The sequence below is a fragment of the Tupaia chinensis genome, unplaced genomic scaffold (genome assembly GCF_000334495.1).
Source record: "Tupaia chinensis unplaced genomic scaffold, TupChi_1.0 Scaffold000661_1, whole genome shotgun sequence".
Taxonomy (NCBI): Eukaryota; Metazoa; Chordata; class Mammalia; order Scandentia; family Tupaiidae; genus Tupaia; species Tupaia belangeri.
The window spans coordinates 2,682,863-2,702,999 of record NW_006160183.1 but is presented as its reverse complement, the minus strand read 5'-3'; the positions used below and the strand labels follow the sequence as shown (position 1 = coordinate 2,702,999).

The 20,137-nt window shown below is 40.0% G+C and overlaps 1 protein-coding gene across 2 annotated transcripts in view; it reads left to right on the top strand.

Annotated features, from left to right (window-relative positions):
- The window catches only part of CAMKMT (calmodulin-lysine N-methyltransferase), a 461,851-nt gene that overhangs the window by 392,801 nt on the left and 48,913 nt on the right, over nt 1-20,137 (top strand). The window contains exon 7 of one of the 2 annotated variants that reach the window (XM_006159898.3): nt 6,640-6,706. The exons of the other annotated variant lie outside the window; for it this stretch is intronic. Coding sequence (XP_006159960.1) covers nt 6,640-6,706 — 67 coding nt within the window. The remainder of the gene's footprint in view (nt 1-6,639; nt 6,707-20,137) is intronic. 2 annotated transcript variants of the gene reach the window in all.

Here is a 20,137-nt window from a genome sequence, read left to right as displayed (position 1 = left end):
AAGAGATCATAAAAGGTGCTTGCTTTTTTAATATGCAGGATTTTCATCATGATCTTGAGACTGTCGCAAGTTTTTCAAAATATTCCTGAAGATGAGCTGGTGTTGTTTCACTCAGTCTGCTCTCTTCTGAGTTATTCTGTGCGTGTATCATTTCAGAGTGCTCCTCCTCCACATGTCAGGGAACAGAGCAAGAGGAAGCTCAGGTATGCTGCTGCCTTAGCCCAAGCGGATGTTTTTTGGAGGGGGAGGAAAAAAAAAAAAAGGCAGGATTATTGTCCAAGAGGAGGTCATTTGAGTCACAGAAACTTTCAGATTGGGCCCAGTAACTTGAGGCTTTTCTCAAGTCAGCAGGTGTCTTATTTAATAGCATCAGAAACCAATTAGAACTTTTTATCAAACTAGGGGAAGCATCTGTAGTCAGCATGTAAATTTAATTGTACTACAATTATTATTGAGCCAAACTACAGCGCTTCCAAAGATGGGAAGCAATGCTAATGTCATTAATTAACACACCTTTGCTTTAAACAGCAGAGATGCCATGCCAGCTCTTGAAACCAGAGAGGAAATCTCAGATCCTGTATTCACTCTGCCGGCCTTTCAAAGAAATGATTGGTACAGCCCCCTCCCAAGAAAATGGATTTTTAACATTTGGTCCTCAGAAGCTCAGCCCTGAGAGTGCTTTATTGTGCTGGGGTTTACAATGGGTTTAATATAGCAGGGTGCCAAAGGGCAGGAGGGGAAGAACTTTACAATGTAGATAAAGTAGGTTCTTTCAGGATGCAGACCCAGACTGGTAGTTGTGTTTTATTTCATCTCTTAGGACTTACCTGATGGAGTTTACTTTTTTATCATGTAGTTCTATGTTTACGTACCTTTTTCTGTGGTAACTAGATCTAATTTTTCTTAATTAAGAGGAGAAAGCAGGCCTAAAGCCTTAAAATTGGCAACGTGTTTTTCCTGCTTTTAATACTGTTATTCTTGATTTGCTAACAGAGCTTAAAATTGGCATTCGTTGTAGTCTGTTTTACTGAGTGAGGTTAATATGAATGAATTTTTTTTTTCTATTTGTGTGCCCACTCTCTGTAAGAATAACTAATTCCCTGAATCACATCCTATTAATGCATATAGATCGAAACAAGCTTATTTAAAAATTACTGTTTACATGTTTCCTTTAAAATTTTAGGAAGCCTACATTATATAACAGTTGTAGGATATTATCCAAAAATTACTTTCTAAAAAAGTAAAAGTGGATGTCAACAACAACAACAACAGAAAGGTTGGGGTGGGGCGGGGGGGGAACATTTCCAACAACAGAAAGGTTGGGGTGGGGCGGGGGGGAACATTGAAAGGAGCCGGTAAATCTCTAAGCAAAGCTGCTAATTATTCTTAATGGGCAAGATGAGCACATTAAGAAACAAATGAATACATCAGTGAAATGTAATTGAAAATCGACCTGGCAATGGCACATCACATCTGAGTATTGGCCTGTATATTATTCTCATCATTTTAAAAATTATTTGTGTTGTTCTTGGCTTCTGAATTTAATGAATTCAACTGCACCTTACTTCCTAGTCCGTTAAGCTTCCAAGACTCTGGTTTTCACCTTTGAAAAAATATATCGCATTTTCTGATAGCTCCTTTTAATCTTCTGTTATTTCTTTTTTTTTTTTTAATACATGAGGCAATGAATGGATTACTTCTGAATCTTTATGTCAGAAGCATGGCAACCAGTTGTGAGGTTATTTGTTATCACTCTAAACTGGATCAAACTGGATCACATGGATTGCCTATGTCTTCTGGAGCTCTTTGCTTTGACACTGGAAAGGTAGATGTCGATCTGAGATTTATTAAACAGAGATATCTACAAAGAGATTAAGACTTAAGATGGAAATGAATTTTGCAAGTCCTGAATATTTTCTCAGTTTGATGGGTAGGTTTCTCTAAGGTTCTCTTGGGTCCTTTAACTACACTGCTGGGCTTAACCCAGAGCCCCCTACCTGAGAACTGCCCCCCCTACAAATACCCCAAGAGAACAAAGGATAAGTTGGAGATGGGATCATTTGGCTCATTTCATCCTCATATTTATTCCTAAATAGTGTGAAATGTGGTCCTTTTTCTTTAACACTGCCCTTTTTTAAAGAAAGGAACCGCCAAGTGACCACAATGAGGCTTAGAGCTGGTGATGACAGTGGCCAAGGAAGAGGGGAGAGAAAAGGCAAACTGGGTTTTTACTGATGTTAAGCCTTTTCTAAATCATAATTTAAAAAAAAAAAAAAAAAAAGGACACCTAGAGGTGAGCAACCGTCTCTGGCTGCAATCACTACTTCACTCAGCACAAGCGCCTTGTCTTGACCCATCCTTAGTAAACATGTTTTGTGCAAAGAATTCCAATGCTTGGTGGCCCACTTCTCTGTGCTCCTGACCCAAGCATCTTATTCCCGCAGTCTGGATCATGATCTTGAGCTTAGGATTTTCCAAAAATTGGTAGATCTTCTGTGCTTTTGAAAGGAGATACCTCTGGTTTAACATTATTTTTATTTGAAGTGCTCCTGATTTGGGTAATTAACAAACGAAGCTTCCCATGGATTGTGCAGCCCGTGCCGGGGAGGCTTGACAACTTGGGGATCCCAGGCCATTTCCCTGTGCCCAGGCTCCTCCCTCCAGTGCCTATTCAGATGTTCCTCCATCTACTGCGTGAGTTGTAAATAACCCTGTGTGCCTCACGTGGGGTAGGAGCGCAACAAATATCTTTTAAAATTTCATTTAAATTAATTCAACTCATTGGAAGCAATTACATGGCAGTGGACAAGACAGACCTAGTCCCTGTCCTTGTGGAACAGAAATTTTGCCTTGCCTAGAACACGTTTATACATGTGAAAGGCGCTGAAAAACCATAGGGCCGAAGTTCTTTGATTCCTTCCAGTTATCCAAATTCTACAATATATATGTTCACATGATTAGTTCTGAACAGCAGGGAAAGAAAATAAAGCTTACCTGCCAAACTTCATTTTAGTTTCGATCATCAGGCTCTTTAGCCTACCAAAGCTTTTGCCCGAATTATTCAAAAAGATAATGAATTGACATGAATTCGGTATCTCTTACGTGTCAGGCTCATCATAAGTGATACTCCATTTTAAGCTTAAAAATAGGTATCATGATTCCTGTTTTAGAGATGGAGCTCAGAGAGGTTACCCAAAATCACACAGCCACTCTCAGAACCAGCACTAGAAGCCAGGATCATTTGCCTTCAAACCTTACCATTTTTTTCCCATGAAACTAATTTGTTTCACCAAAAACTAGAATGATTTGCTGAATGTCATCTTGCCTTTCCTCAGCACCCTCTGGAAAAAAGGGCCTCTCGTCTGTAATGTAATAGTTGGCATTGCTAACATAAAGTTCATAGTACCTCAATGGCATCCTCTCGATACATTTGAGTCATAAGCACATTTAAGAGTATTTTGCAGCCTTAAATCAGCAAATATTGCCGCATAGAGCATTAAAAAAAATCTTTAGAGATTAAAAATGAGTAGGATTTATTATTATTATTATTATACAGCTCATAGTTTCCTATTCTCACTCTTGATGCTCCAAGGAAAATGAAGAGATCATAAATGAAATAGTGCTTTGTAAATCACAGTGTTATTATTTTAAAAATATTTTCTTGCTTCTAGAGCAATGCCAGCTCTCAAACTGTATAGAGAGAACTACTGATAAATATAACGATTATTAATCACAGGGGGAGGCACATATTTTAAACAATATGTTACAGATACATAACATATGTAATTATTTAAGGTATTGTCACTGTTATAAAATATATGTGTATATATCTAAGAATTAAAAATCAACTGAAATGAAATTGAAATGGAGCCCCACTCTTAAAACTGTGCTCTATTTGAGAAGAAAGTCTAGAGATAGAATTCTGGTTTCTTTTTAGCTACAAACATATATACTACAGCTCTGGAAGTCCAGTTGCCCACATGGGGGGCTTGGAAGTGATTGCTCTGTATCCATTTAATCAAAAATCACATTAAGGCTTTCTTTGTACCTAACCCCTCCCACTAAAGTCTTCCAGAAGGTGGGTGCAGTACAGAGAACATGATTTGGCCAGTCGTCTTGAACACTATCCTGGACATATTGACTCAATTTGATTGGATTTTCTTTATTACCCTGAGGTGACACGGAAGAATGATAAAATCTGTTATTGGACACAGTGCCATCCAGGAGAACCATCAAAATCTGACCTAACGTAAAGAGTGAGAGCAGGATATCAGGATTTAATTCTTAAGATAATATTTTCAAATACGATTGCCATTTTTGCTCTTTGTATTTGTTTTAATTTTTAAAAATACCTCCTAAACCACAAACTGCATTTCCTGCCCACTTCTAAAAATAAAGCAGCCTAAATCCTGCTGTGAATTTTTTCATTAAACAAACAAAACAAAAAGCTTCTAGAATATAAATATATATGCTTGCTTCAGCCTGACCACCTGGAGTCACAGGTTTATAAATTGTACAAAAGTATATAGTGTTAAGATGTTTACTAAAAATTATTAATAGGTTTTCTGAGTTATATAATTTAACTTCCCTGTGACTATTTTATAAAAAGTATTACCTCCACTAACAAAATAATATGTTTTGCTTGATAGATTAGTCATGTACTCACACACGCTACAGGTGTACCAGGCACATTATGGCGTGCGGTTGGCTGCCATGGCAACGTGGAGTAGGGTGTGGCCGGAGTGTGGGGGATCTTAATCAAAAACAGTTGACAGTCGGCTCTTTACTAATTTTGTTCTTCTCAGAATAAAGATGTCAGCTGTCCTTTTCTACAAGACATTTCATTTAAAAGACTTTCCTGAAATACTTTCTTCCTGAAATAGACAGAACTGTAGGCCGATGTGTCATTTTAGTTAATCAAAACAAGTAGGCAAATTAGTCTCTTTTATTTTTTTAATGAATGTAATTTAACGGTATTTAATTTGCATACAGGAAAGTTCACCCAGAAAAAAAAAAAAAAAGTCTGCATTATTGCACTTTTGTAAACCTCAACAAAGCCCTTCATTAGTAGACCTAATTGATTTTTCCTACCCACTCCTGGGGGAAGAAAGCTATCACAGTACCTGCTTATTCACTCAGAGAAGAAATGGGTGTGCCTAGTGGTTCAAGCAGAGATTTGGGTTAAAACGTCCTGTGGCTCTGTTCTTGCAGGGAGATCTTGGCCAATGCTTGCTTTGAGCATTCAGGAAATCTGTTTTTCTGAGCAATGGGGGAACATCGCTTGTCTGCTTGGTGTCCTCCCCATGGGCCCAATTTAGTTCAGCTTGTAGCCTTCACTGGAATTATTTTTTTATTTCTTGTTTATTTAAACCTGCCTTATTCAAAAGAGGGATTTCAAGGCTTCTTACAGTGATACACACAGAATATACGATATAAAATAAATGAGAAAGTGAGGGCAATTGGAAATGAGAAAGCTAGGAAATTGTGATGGAGCCCGGAATAGAAGTCAGAATGGAGAATATATGCCACGGTCATTAGAATCAGTTCATACATTTCGCTCTGAGCTGCACAGGGGCCAGAGCAAAGAGAGGAAGAGAAACAGTCCCGAGAATTAAGTGTCCAGAAGTTGAAGCAAGATCAGAAGGTCTGAAGTCCTGCCTCTCCTGGTGTTGAAACCTGACGTACTGTTTCCCAATGGGCCCTCCTACAGATGCTGCCATGCGATGTAACACACCAGCCCTGCCAAACATCTCTTCAGTGAATGTGTACAAGTCCCTACAAGCCAGCAGCTGACTAGCCGCTGAAGCACAGGTCTGCGAAGACAGTTCTTCAAGGGACCTTTCACTGGATTGACTTTTTCCCTTCAATGATTTGTTTTTTAGCAGGTTCTCCGAGCTTTGCTGCTCACCCCACTCCCTGCTAGCATGTAGGAGGGTATCAGAGAGATTTCAACTTGGAAAGCCTCAGAGACATTGCCCTCTCCAGTGACTGAAAAAGGCTTGCCCTTGGGCTCCTAGCTTTTTTTTTTTTCTTTTTTTGGAGAGTTTTTGTTTTGCTTTGTTTTGTTTTGTTTTGCTATAGGGCGCGTGCGCTTGCCGGAAAGACAGAGAGACAGAAAGTGAGAAATCACCCCTGAGGGGGGGGATGGTCATGCTGCAATCCCTTCTCCTCCATTCTCCTCTTGGGATCTTGGACATGCACGCACATGCACCCAGCGTGAGTTTAAGCTGCCGGGTCCAGGACTCGAACCTCAATCGACTACATGAAAGTCCAGCGACATAGCTATTACGCTAACTGCTGGTCCTGGCTCCTAGCTTTTTTAAGCACGTGGGCCTGGTACCTATGGATCAGTTGTTCCCCACCAGTACCTGTAACTCTGGGCCTTGCCAGGATGCTACTTGAATGTACATTTCACAGGTGATGAGACTGCAGCCTAGGGAATTAAAAGAGTCTGCCTGTGGTGTGTCAGCATTTGGCCAGCAGAGCCAGGGCTGTCCCCTTTTCCTGTGAGTACCCTATTGCTCTTTCTCTCCACTGTGCTGTCGCATGTATTTGTCATGGAACAGCATCTGGGGGGGGGGTCTTTTCTGTAAGTCAGTTGACAATCACTGCAAAAGCTTTCTTAACTGAATCCTGTAGATGTGAGAGACATCATCAGAAGAAATCAGGAGGCTGGTGTATTTAAGACTCAGAAAATATCAAGCTGGTAAGAGATCTTTCTGTCTTAAAATATTTCAATTGAAATTGAATTTTTGATGCTATGTATGGTTATTAAAAATAACAATAACAAACCTTTATTGAGCACTTACTGTGTGTCAGGCACTCATCAAAGCACTTTACAAGTATTATCTCATTTAATGCTCACCAGACCCTTATGAAGCAGGCAGTCACTCACATTGTATCCAACCAACAGATGAGAAAACTGAAGAGAACAGTGTGGAACACTGAGGCAGGGATGACTTAAGGGTTGAGATGATGTAATAGGATGTTTAGAAAAGTCCAATCTGGGACCTTCTTAAATGGCTCTATTCCAGTGGTTCTTAACCTGGGGACAGTTTTGCACACTGTCCCCACCAAGGACTTCTGGCATTCTCTGAGACATATTTTATGATCAAGACTTAGGGGTGGTGTTGCTACTTGCATGTAGTGAATAGAGGCCAGGGATGGCGCTGAACATTCTCCGACGCACAGGATTGTCCCCATGCCAAAGAAAGGTTTGGCCCACAATGTCAATATTGCCAAGGTTGAGAACTCTTACTCTGTTCTATGATTTAAAAATAGTCGGGCTGGCAGGTGGCATGGTGGTTAAGGATGCTTGACTACCACATGGCTGACCCTGGTTCAAATCCCAGACCAGGGGACTTGCTTTCTCACTCTCTCTCTCTTTTTTTTTTTTCTCTCTCTCCCCCTCCTCTAATCAAATTAAAATAATTAAAGTTAAATAAAACAGTTCTTTAAAAAAAATGTCTACACAGCCACTTCCTTTTATCAATAGATTCTGTTCATTCTTATCCAAACCAGGAGATATGCATCCCTTCAGCCAAACAATGGTGTGTTCTATGATGCTATATTCTATTTTTTTCCCTGTTGATAACAGGCCTAGAGAAATGATAATCATTGGGGACCAGCAGTTAGCGTAATGGCTATGTCTCTGGACTCCCATGTGGTCGACCGCGTTTCGCGTCCCGGACCCGGTGGCTTAAAACTCATGCCAGGCACGTGTGCATGTGTGCCCAAGATCCCAAGAGGAGAATGGAAGAGAAGGGATTGCGGCATGGCCATCCCTCCTGGGGGGTGATTTCTCGCTTTCTGTCTCTCTGTCTCTCTCTGTCTGTCTGGCGAGTGCATGCGCCCTATAGCAAAAAATCCTCTAAAAAAAATGATAATCATTCAGTAGTTTGTACCTGAAATATCTATATTTACAAGAACGATTCCATTTTTAATTATTTTATTTATTGTTAATCTGTCATCCTTTGAGTTTTCTCTGTGTTAAGAACACTTTCTCACACTCAACTGCTGGATTTGGGGGAGGGGAGAAAGGTGAGGGGCCAGTGGGTGGCATATTGATTAAGGCACTGGACTCCCACATGACTGACTCTGGTTAGAACCCTGGATTGGTGGCTCGAAACTCAGGCTGGGAATGCATGTGTGCTCAAAATCCCAGAAGGAGAAGGAATTGCAGTGCAGCCAGTCCCCTGGGGGATGATTTCTCATTTTGTCTCTCTTCATCTCTCTTTGTCTCTTCAGTGAGTGCACATGCCCTATAGCAAAAATCTCTCTCTTTAAAAAAGAAAGAAAGAAAGAAAGAAAGAAAGAAAGAAAGAAAGAAAGAAAGAAAGAAAGAAAGAAAGAAAGAAAGAAAGAAAGGAAGGAAGAAAGAGAAAGAAAGAGGGGCTGATAGGTGGTGCAGTGGTTAAGGGAGGTGGACTCCCACATGGCTGACCACAGTTTGAGTCCCAGACCTGGTGGCTTGCTTTCTCACTTTCTCTTTCTTTCACACACACACACACACACACACACACACACACACACACTGCCTCTCTCTGACCAAATTTTAAAAATAAATTAAAAACATTATTTTTAAAAAAGAAAGAAAAAAGATGAATGAACAGCTACAGTGCTAAAAACTAAAGTGGTTGTTATACTGGGATGAGGCTATGGAATCAACAATCATTTTTTTCTCTTATATCAGTTGGTGAATGTAATGAAGTGTCCTCTGTATTTTTAACTTCTGCACTAGAATGTTCAGATAGGCCACTGATACAGGGGCAGTATGCTCTGTGTTTCTCATAAAAAATGAACAAACCAGTTCTGTTTCCCGGAGAACCTCCAGCAGGTCCAGAGAAGGAGAGATTCTGCCCTTACTTGTGTGGCCTTCATTCTTAAGCCAGCCTTTCCTCCATTGTGCAGACGGCCATGCCATTCTGGAGAGGACTTCAGTTTTGGACGTGATTTTCAACCTAGTCTTTTAGTTATCAATCAAAAGCACATTTTCTATGTTGTCCTCATTTACATTTATTTAATGCTTAAGGTCATTTGTGACCATTTGAGTGTATTTCAGCATATGGAATCAGGGAATAATAGATTTCAGCTTCATGCTGTGAAGAGAGATTGTGTTTTTACAAGACATAATGTTGTTTACTGGGTGTTAATAATCACTAATTAATAAACATATCTAGACTTCTAAAATGTTGCATTTTGAGGAATGAAAATGTCAAGTGTTTAACTTAAGAGTGCAACAGTATTTTCTGTCATCTCTTCATAAAATAATTAAGTTACATCAAGGAGCAAAACGCAGGACCCATCCCAAATGCTTACTTCGTGGCCTTTGTTTCTATTTTTATGTTCTCAAAAATGCATTTCTAAATATATTATTCTGATACGTATCTGGGCATGTAGTCTGTATGTCTGTCGATGCTCATGTAGGAACTTCTAATAAGGCCTTTTTCCTCCTATCTTTATCTCATACTAATTGTGGTCAGTTTCTTCTCTTTTAAACCACCACAAGCATTTTGTCCAAAGTCGTCTAAAATTCTTGCGGAATACAGTCCTTGAGATGCTTCGATCTTACATTAAGGAGCTACGTGACCACTTAACCTTCAGGAAGCTAAGAGAAACTGCCAACCAGTGGTACAATAATCAGCTCTCTTCTTCTAGTCTCTGCTTTCCCACCCATAACCGGTACAATGTGACAAAAGTATTAGTTCCATGAGAGAAGAAATAAAAGGAAACCATTCACAAAGGAGCTAAGATATAGTTCAATATTCTTTTTTAGTGCCTCAATGCATATGCAGAATTTCTCCTCCAAATTGGAGGTGTGGAATAACAGTAGCGACAGATAACTAAGAGGTATTTACCATAGCTACAAAGCCCACACGTGAGCCAAATATTTCTGCTATTAAAAAGCACTTCAAAGCTTGACATGAAGTTTGTAACAGCTGAATGTCTCTTGTGACTTCATTTGGGAAGAAGATGTAAAAGCTGAAAGGAAAGTCGTGATATGAGAACTATGAGCCTAAGAAATGGTGGGGGGTTTTTTTGTTTGTTTTTGTTTTGTTTTTGTTTTTGTTTTTCAGAAAGGAAAGAGAAGCTGCTGAGAAATTTGGCACTCCAAGTTCCAGTCCCCACAACTGGGACACTGTTCTTAGGACCCGTCAGTATTTCTCCTACTACTGACTTTTTTCTTCTGACCTGTTACAGAAGGCCAGACCCACAGTCTGTAGGGCCTGAAACTTATTTTGATGGCCCTTTTTTGGAGAATAAATTTTGTTATGCCTTACTGTGGTAACTTTTACAGAATCACACCCCCATGTGAATACATTCCTAGCGCTCCTGGAAGAGCCTTCAGAAGGGCCTACGCAAGTGAGGGCCTCTGAATTGTAAGCCTCATTGGCTTCTCAATGAACCCACCCTGCTCTCACCCACATCATTATCCTTGTCTAGAGTTAACTATTTTTCCTTCACACTCCAAACTCTATAGCTCCCAGTGAGACATTTTAATGCCCATCTGATTGTTGCTAAATACTGAAGATGTGTTTATGAAAGCCTGGAAGTCTTAGCCCTGGCCAAATCTAGGATCAATATATATGAAGCTTTGTATATGAGATTTCAACAAGTGTATGGAAAATTTGAATTCAAATACAAGTTTATTCTGGTGGCCTAATTTTTTAAATCTATGCATAATTTTTCATAACATGCATTTTCCATGAACTTTTTAAAGCCCTCTTGTATGCAACATCTCAAAGATCCTAATACAGTCATTCGATGGCTCATTCTTTTATCCATCTATGTAACCATCTATCCACTTAACACATATGTACAAGGTACCATACCTTTGGGATCATAAATATGGATTTGTTGAAAGTAACTTGAACAAAGGAAGCCCTGCTACTAAATATAGCTAGAGATTAATGAAAGAGCAAGGATATTTACAGCCTCTCAATTGTTGGGCTTATCTGAAGCTGTCTGCAAAATTGTGACTGTCTCACAAAAACACATTTGGAGCTTTTGACGTCTATATATTTCTAGGTCTCCCAGAATTAGCAAATAGTGTCAGTCTATGGTTAATATTAGTCATTACATTTAAAAAAAAATCTATTAAATTTACCATGCAGTGATATTAAAAGTGAGTTTCTCTTGAGAAAAGACTTATCTTTGTGTGAAAGTTGCTAGTGAATTCAGGTTTCTTCCTATTATTCTTTGATAAACTGTGAGTTTTAGTAAACTATGATACTTACTTTAAGGTTTTTTTTATGACCTAAATTTTACTTTTATGTGAGTCCCTAGGATTGGCTGTTGCTCCCACTGTTCAATTGCTCTTTAAGATTTGCATCTTCTCTGAGGCTGTCTCCTTTAGGGATGAGATTGAGGGTGTAGAAAATGATTTTTTCGATGTGCATCTCAACCGACTGGGATCCATTTGTTGATTTTGTCCTAGGCCTTCTGCAGTCCCCGCACTCTCCTCCTCTATTCTACCTCCCAAACCTACACCTTCTCCATTGGCCACCCACACCTTCCCACTGTCTTCCCAACACATCTGGTCTTTCCCATCTCTGGTCCTTGCCAGCTTGTTTCCTTCTTCATCCACCTAAATCCTTTCTTCTAAGGTGGCTCAACCTTCATTTTAGACTGCCTTCTCAGACTAATCTTTTTTTTTCTTTTAACTTTGGTTGGCCTTAGAATTGTACCACCATGTAACATGGTATACTCTTATTGTTCACTGTATACTGTTTTGTTTCCATGTTCATTGACTTAGTCATAAGTGGACAAATATTTTGATCACCTTCTGTTTGTCAAATACTGTTCTAGGTGCTAGACATGTTGTGATGAACAAATCTGAGAAAGCCCATGCCTTCTTGGGGTTGACATCCAAGGGAGGTTTCTGTTAATTTTTTTTTTTTTTTAGAGGTTTTTGCTATAGGGTGTGTGCACTCGCCAGAGAAAAAGAGAGACAGAAAGCGAGAAATCACCCCTCCTCCAGGGGAGATGGCCACATCACAATCCCTTCTCTCCATTTTCCTCTCAGGATCTTGGGCATGCACACACACATGCCTGGTGTGAATCTAAGCCACTGGGTCTGGGACTCGAACCGCAGTCAACTACATGGGTGTCCAGTGACATAGCCATTATACCAACTGCTGGTCCCATGTGCTAAATATGTTTTTATACTCCCTGTTGCAATTAGTATGCTTTATCCCTGGTATATAAAAGCTTTTAAGATTGTACACCTATTTGGAGCATATTTTAAAAGGCATAAATCCATAAGACTTATGGAACCAAACAATTTGTAGTGGAAGACAGTCAAGCCCTAGAGATTCAGGCATTAGTTTCTGTATGAGATCGCTGACTTTCATTTAAGGATGGGCTTCTTTTCAGACATGCACAGGTAGTGTCTGTAGACAAACTGACAGTGTGAGTAGGCATTTATCTGTTCTTTGTCAGGTTGAAGAGGAAGGTTAGTAGAAGGTAACTGAGATAAGGAAGCTAAGGGGTCTCTTGAAAAATTCTGATAAAATATACCTGTTAGTGAGCTTTGATAGAATTAGAGCAACAGGGTCTTGAGAACTGCTGAGAATTCTAGAGATGCCACAGGCCCATTTCCATCTGTGGCTATCTTGGATATGGAAAAATGAAATTACTCTGTGTTCTTTCTATTACTAATATAACATTGTTGACTTGCTTGACAAGTGTATAGAAGGGCTCCTATGCCTACTATTCAGTATTTTGCCCTAAAACCAACTCTCATAATGTTATCTAGCTTCAGAAAATTATTTTTTAAAAGTTGAAAGCATTATTTTTTCTTTATTCATGTTACAGAGTGTGCACATGCACATGGGAGTAAGAGGAAGAAAGAAAACAAATAAGCACCCTCCACAGAGGCTGATCCCATGATTCCCTTCCTTCATCCCTCCAGCCCATCAGGCCTTGGGCACTTGCACACATGCCCTGTGTATTTCAGGCTGACCTGGCCAGGGATTTGAATCATGGTCACCCTGCAGGGCGTGGCTTTTCTTGAAAAGTACATATAGCTGTGCCATGGAGCCAGCCCAGTTTCAGATCTTTTGGTAGAGTTCTTTTTGCATTAAAGTAAGCCAGATTTGGGGACAGCAGGTGGTGTGATAGTTAAAGCTCTGGATCCCAGATGGCCGACATGGTTTGAGTTCTGGACCTGGCAGCTTGGAAAACATGCCTGGTATGAGTGCCCAGAATCCCAAGAGACGAATAGAGGAGAAGGGTTGCAGCATGGTCATCTCACTGGAGGGAGAGAGGGGATTTCTCACTTTTCCCCTCTCTCTGTCTCTATCTGACTTTCTCTGGTGAGTGCACTCACCCTATGACAAAATCTAAAAAAAAAAAAGCCAGATTTTAATACAAAATTTGGTGACATATTTTTAAGGGCTTCCAAGCTATAGTAAATTTTAATTAAGGTAATTATTTCTAGAAAAAAAATTATTGACTCTTTATACTTGCTGATCTCTATTCTTTACCAAGGTCAAAATCTCACTTCCAAAAATAGGTAAGGGTCAATATTGATAGCCAAGTGTGTATGTCTAACCGCTGAGTTTTCTGTGAAAAAGTCTTCTGGTTTTAAGAGAAAAACCCTTCTCCTTTCACAGACTTTTATATCACAGAAGTTACATATCAATAAAAGTTTTTTATTTTCTGGGGCCAGCAGATGGCATAATGGTTACGTTGCTGGACTCCCACATGACTGACCCTGCTTCAGGTCCAAGACCCAGAGGCTTAAAACTCACACTGGGCCTGTGTGTGTGCATGCCCAAAGTCCTGAGAGAATGGAGGAGAAAGGATTTTGATGTGGCCTTCCCCTCTGGGGAGCGATTTCTCACTTTCTGTCTCTCTGTCTCTGTCTCTCCAGTGAGTACATGCTCCCTATAGTAAAAATCTCTCCCACGGCTGACCATGGTTTCTAGTCCCGGACCTGGCACCTTGCCTTCTCATTTTCCCCCCCTCTTTCTCTTTCTCTCTCTGCTGAGTGCACGTGCTCTATAGAAAAATTTAAAAAATAATAATAAGAAGAAATAAAATTAAATAAATAATTCTTTAAAAAAAAATTCGGGATCAGCAGTTAGCATAATGGCTATGTCGCTGGACTCCTATATAATCAACCACAGTTCGAGTCCTGGACCCAGTGGCTTAAACTCACACCAGGCACGTGTGCGTGTGTGCCCAAGACCCCGAGAGAAGAATGGAGGAGAAGGGATTGCAGCATGGCCATCCCTCCTGGGGGATGATTTCTCACTTTCTGTCTCTCTGTCTCTCTTTCTGGTGAGTGCACGCACTCTGTAGCAAAAACCTCTCACCCCCAAGAAAATAATTCATTTTTTAAAGAAGTATTTTATTTAACTGTATTTATTTACTTATTTTTAAAAGAATTGTTTTTATTTAATTTTATTCATTTATTTTTATTTTAATTTGACCTGAGAGGGAGGAAAGAAAGAGGGAGAGAGAAAAAAACTGAGAAAGCAAGCTGCTAGATCCAGGACTTAAACCACAGTTGGCCATGTGCAAGTCCAGAGCGCCTAACCACCACACCACCTGCTGGCCCCTATTTACTTATCTTTTCATTTGACCAGAGTGGGATGGTGGGAGTGTTGAGGGGAAGTGAGAAAGCAAGCCGCCAGGTCCAGGACTTAAACTACAGTTGGCCATGTGGGAGTCCAGCCCCCTTAACCACTATGCCACCTGCTGGCCTCCATATACAACTAATTTTATGACTAAATAGCATTCTGTTATATGGACATACCATATTTTATCTATCCATTTATCTGTTGGTGGTTACTTGGGTTGTTTTCATTTGAGGGCTATTATGGATAATGCTGCTATGAACATTTGTGTACCTGTTTTTATAAAAGGCTTCCTTTCTCTTGGACATGCACGATTGTGTGGTTGCTCTATATTTAAGTTCTTGAGGAACTGCCAGACTGTTTTTCAAAGGAACTAGATTGTTTTACATGCCCATCAGAAGTATATGATATTATCTGGGCTTTTTGCATTAATATTCATCAGTAAAATTGGTCCACAGTTTTCTTTATTGTGTAATTTTTGCTACAATTTAATATCACTAATATATTCTTTGAAAATAATTTAGAAGTGTTTTATATCTTTTTGTTGTTGTTGTTATAGGGTGTATGTACTTTTCAGAGAGAGAAAATGAAAATGAGAAATCACTTCCCAGAGGGGACAGCCATGCCACAGTCCCTTCTCCATTCTCCTCTGGGGCTTTTGGGCACACACGCATATACACCTGGGATGTTTTTTGAGTTGCCAGGTCTGGTATTCAAACTGTGTAGTCAGTCATATGAGATCTAGCCACCTTAACAACCATGCCACTGGCTGGTCCAGCTTTTCATATCTTTTTAGAGACCCTTGCTGGATTATTCTACACTGCTACCACAATTCTAGATCAGAACAATTTTTACCTCTTTCTATGTGATAGTTTGAAGTACAGTAGTAAGAAATAGCAAAGTTCTTATATTTAAAAAATGCACTGCGGGGAACCAGCAGTTAGCGTAATGGCTATGTCGCTGGACTCCCACGTAGTCGACCGCGGTTCGTGTTCCGGACCCGGTGGCTTAAAACTCACGCCGGGCGCGTGTGCGTGCGTGCCCAAGATCCCGAGAGGAGAATGGAGGAGAAGGGATTGCGGCGTGACCATCCCCCCTGGGGGGTGATTTCTCGCTTTCTATCTCTATGTCTCTCTCTGTCTGTCTGGCGAGCGCACGCGCCCTACAGTGAAAATCTCTCCAAAAAAAAAATGCACTGCGCATGAGAATACATAAACCTGAGAAATAAAGAAGAAAAAGGAATAGAAATATCAAAATACAGTACATTTGTAATTGCTATTTTGTTATTATATCAAATGGCACAGAGTTGGAACTTCCAATCCATAAATTCTAATATTTTGTTGTCACTTTGTTTCACTACAAGTTAATCACCTGTCATAATCACAGAATCAGAGATACTGGAGATGTAAAACATAATTAGTAAAATAATTAGTACCTTTCATTTCAAGATCTCAAACCCTTACCAGTCCTCTTTAACCGGTGTGGAGCATACTAGTCACCAACACAGAAGGGGTCTGACTATTAGACAAACTGCCTTCCTTTTGAATTCTGAAATAGTTTATGTCAGCTAAATTCCAGACAAAACCACAAAGCCAGAGAGTGGTATCGACTTTAAGGTCAGTCTGGAAACAAGCTACAGCAACAGTTCTCAAAGTTTGGTGTCAGAATAATCGTTGGAGCTTGTTACAACACAGACTGTTGAGCCTCACAGAGACCTGGATTTGGCATCTCTCTCTCTCTTTTTAATATATGTATTTCTTTTAATTTGACCAGAGAGGGACAGAGCAAGAGCAAGAGCAAGAGGGAAAATGAGAAAGCAAGCCACCAAGTCCGAGACTTGAACTGTGGTCGGCCATGTGGGAGTCCAGTGCCCTTAACCACCATGCCACCTGCTGGCCCCAAGAACATCTCTAACAGGTGCCTCTATACTGCTAGTCTGGGGACCTCATTTTGGACCTCAGAGTTCTCTCTGAGAGTTTTTCATTAAGTTCTGTAGAGTTTCATTACTTTAAAGCTGTCCAAATACTGATTCATTTATTGTATTCTCTTTTTCATTTTATAGATGTCATGTTCTTAGAAAGAAAAGACCTGATTTAGTCAACTCTCAATCATCTGTAATTAATTAGTCTTGTAGATCTCTGGCAAAAATTTCAGTAAGACCTAATTTTACTTCCTCTTCATCTTTCTCCAAGTCTTCTTCTTAGTCTGAATGTAAACTAATTTGGTCTCATGAGGAAATCAGCAACAGTGGTCAGATAATCTGTTTTAAACAATTTATGTACGTGAAATTCTGTTTGGTTTTTCTCTGTTGTTGCTTCCTTTCCTTTGCTACGAAAAGTGTTCTTAAGCTAGTTTGTCTCTAGGACCCCTGTTAACTTCTTTGGAGTGGCACCTTCTTTAAAACTCCCCTAAGGCCAGCAGGTGGTGTGGTGATTAAGGTGCTGAATTCCCACATGGCTTACCATAGTTCAAGTCCCAGACCTGCTGGCTTGAACAATCACAATAAGTAGATATATAAATAAATGTGTTTTTTTTATATTTATATTTTTTATTTAAATTTATTTCTTTACATTTATTTACTATACATCATTATAGCATATAAAATGAGATTTTCCATCCAAAATACACTGTATATTGGCTCATTCAAACACATCAACATACGTGTTATCATCAACAAATAATTTTCCATTTCTTGTTTCCTGTATGTTTTGTTTTCCCATTTTGAAAATAAAGAAACTGATGCTTGGAATTAAAGTCTAGACTTATGGCCAAAGAACATTCTATATTGAAATCAACATAGGTAGAGATCTTGTGAACAGGACTTCTTTTTTCTTTCTTTCTTTTTTTTTTTGGAGAGGTTTTTGCTATAGGGTATATGGCACATGCACTCGCTAGAGAGACAGAAAGTGAGAAATCCCCCCCTAGGGGGGATGGCCATGCAGCAACCCCTTCTCCCTTCATTCTCCCCTTGGGATCTTGGGTATGTGTGCACATGCTCCTGGCGCGAGTTTAAGTCACCGGGTCTAGGACTTGAACCGCAGTCGACTACATGGGAGTCCAACGACACAGCCATTACGCCAACTGCAGCGACATAGCCATTACGCCAACTGCTGGTCCTGTGAACAGGACTTCTTAAACTCACCCTAAACTCACCCATGAGCCATTCTCTTTGGAGTCACCTATGGTGCTTATTTTAAGAACATAGGTTCCCAATATGGTGAGGTTGCCAAACAGTTAAGGTGATAAACTGTTAAAAACATAGGTTTCCAGGTCTCAGACCCACCTTAGTGCATTATACTCCATGGGCCTGAGACTCATGAATCGAACAATATAACATCTTCTTTGAATGATCCTAATATATCTATAGCACAGACCACACTCTGACAATCATTTTCTTTTTGTCTTTCTTTTTTTTTTTTGCTACAGGGTGCATGCGCTTGCCAGAAAGAGAGAGAGAGACAGAGAGAAAGAAAGCGAGAAATCACCCCCCCAGCAGGGGGATGGCCACACCACAATCCCTTCTCCTCTTGGGATCTTGGGCACACACGCACATGTGCCTGGCATGAGTTTAAGCCACCGGATCCAAGACTTGAACCATAGTCGACTACATGGGAGTTCAGTGACATAGCCATTACGCTAACTGCTGGTCCCAGTGAGAATCAGACCCCTAGACCAAAGAGCCAACCTATCCGACAGCTTTGTACTGCCGTAGAGGAGCGCGCAGACCCTTCTCTTTTTTTTTATTTTTTAAGAGAAATTTTTGCTATAGGTCATGTGCACTTGCCTGAGAGACAGAGAGACAGAAAGTGAAAAATGACCACCCAGGAAGGATGACCACGCAGCAACCCCTTCTCCTCCATTCTCCTCTCAGGATCTTGGGCATGCACACACATGCGCCTGGCGTGAGTTTTAAATTGCTGGGTCCAGGACTCGAACCGCAGCTGGCTAGGAAGGAGTTCAGTGACATAACCATTATGCCATCTGCTAGTCCCTCTCATAATCATTTTCTAGCACTAGATTGCTGTTCAGATTAGTAAACTGAGAGCACAGCAGTAGCTCTGTGAGTATGTTTGTCCCTACGGAAGGTATCTTCTTTTTCTCTGTAGGCTTGAGTTCTCACTTTAGACTCTGCATTTCTATAGCGTTGTCTTAATGAAGACGTGTGGAAAGGGGACAGTTGGATAGATAAGAGAGTGATTCTGATTTGTTTCCTGTTGACATCATAGCCTGTAGTTGTTGGGATTTGACAAGAAACACACATCAGAGATTGGAAAAGCATTAAAGATAATTTAACCAGTTCTCAACAAGAGGTAGACTGTGTGTTCTCTTCTGTACCCTGATTGTAATTGTATGGGACATTTTTGTTTAGTTGTCACAGTGACTAAAGGCTAGTACTAATACTGGGGGGAGAAGGAATTATAAATATCCTACAATGTAGGGACAGTCTACTACAATGAAGAATTATTCTGTCCCAACTGCCAGTACCATCTCAGTGTTGAAGTTTCAAATACCTGTTGAAAACTAAGTGAGAAGATAAGAGATTCAGAAATATTACTTGATCACTTTTGCAACATTGCCTTGCTCTCTGGACTCTGTGTGTGTGTGTGTGTGTGTGTGTGTACTATGTCTTATATAAAGTCTTCTTTTTCTTTTTTTACAATATTTTTATTTTATTAATTCTTATTATTTATTTAATTTCCTATAGGGCACTTCACCAGAGAGACAGAGAGAGAAAGCGAGAGAAAGAGGGAAAGTGAGAAAGTAAGCCAGGATTTGAACCCGGGCCAGTCATATGGGAGTCCAGCACCTTAATCATTAAGCCACCTACTGGCCCCTAAATTCATCTTTAAGTAAGGGCATGAAGTTGATTTTGTTAATGAATAACATTTTTTTCCCAAAAGTTTTACTAAATCACTATTCTAGTTCAACTATGTTATTTAGTTTAATGCAATAAAGTTGAATTTCTTGTCTGCTATGTATTAGGTAATGTGATGGACTCTTTGGAGATTACAAAGGTAGTTAAGGTGAGGTCTTTAGGAAACCCAAGATATCCAGACAAGAGATTAACACTTCCCCAGCTACCAAAATACAAGACAGGAACTGATGCAATTGAGTTACTCAGACAATGTGAGTATAGAGAGATCAGCCCATTCATGAAGGAGGTGGCCGTGAAGCTATGATTCATCAAACTAAAGGCATGAGAAAGAAAGCAGTGGAAGAGCCATTCCAGGTATAAAGAACAAGGAGGAAATAGTGGAAGACAAAGCAGATGTGCTCAGGCAAATTTAGTTATTTGTGCTGAATGGGGACAGGCTAGAGGCAGACTGACCAGGTGGGAAGCCATCACGTTGTAGAGGAGAGGAGGTGAATGGGAGCACAGGTAGGAAGGTGTCAGGTTAAGTTCTGTTTCTTGATCTGGGTAGTGTTACAGGGTGCCTGCCTCATAATAATTAATTAAGGCATAACTTGTTTCTTACAGCTTTCTGTGTCAGTACTGCATTTGACAATTTAAAAGGGTCTTTTGGGTTTTTGAAAAAACATTTCAGTGGTCC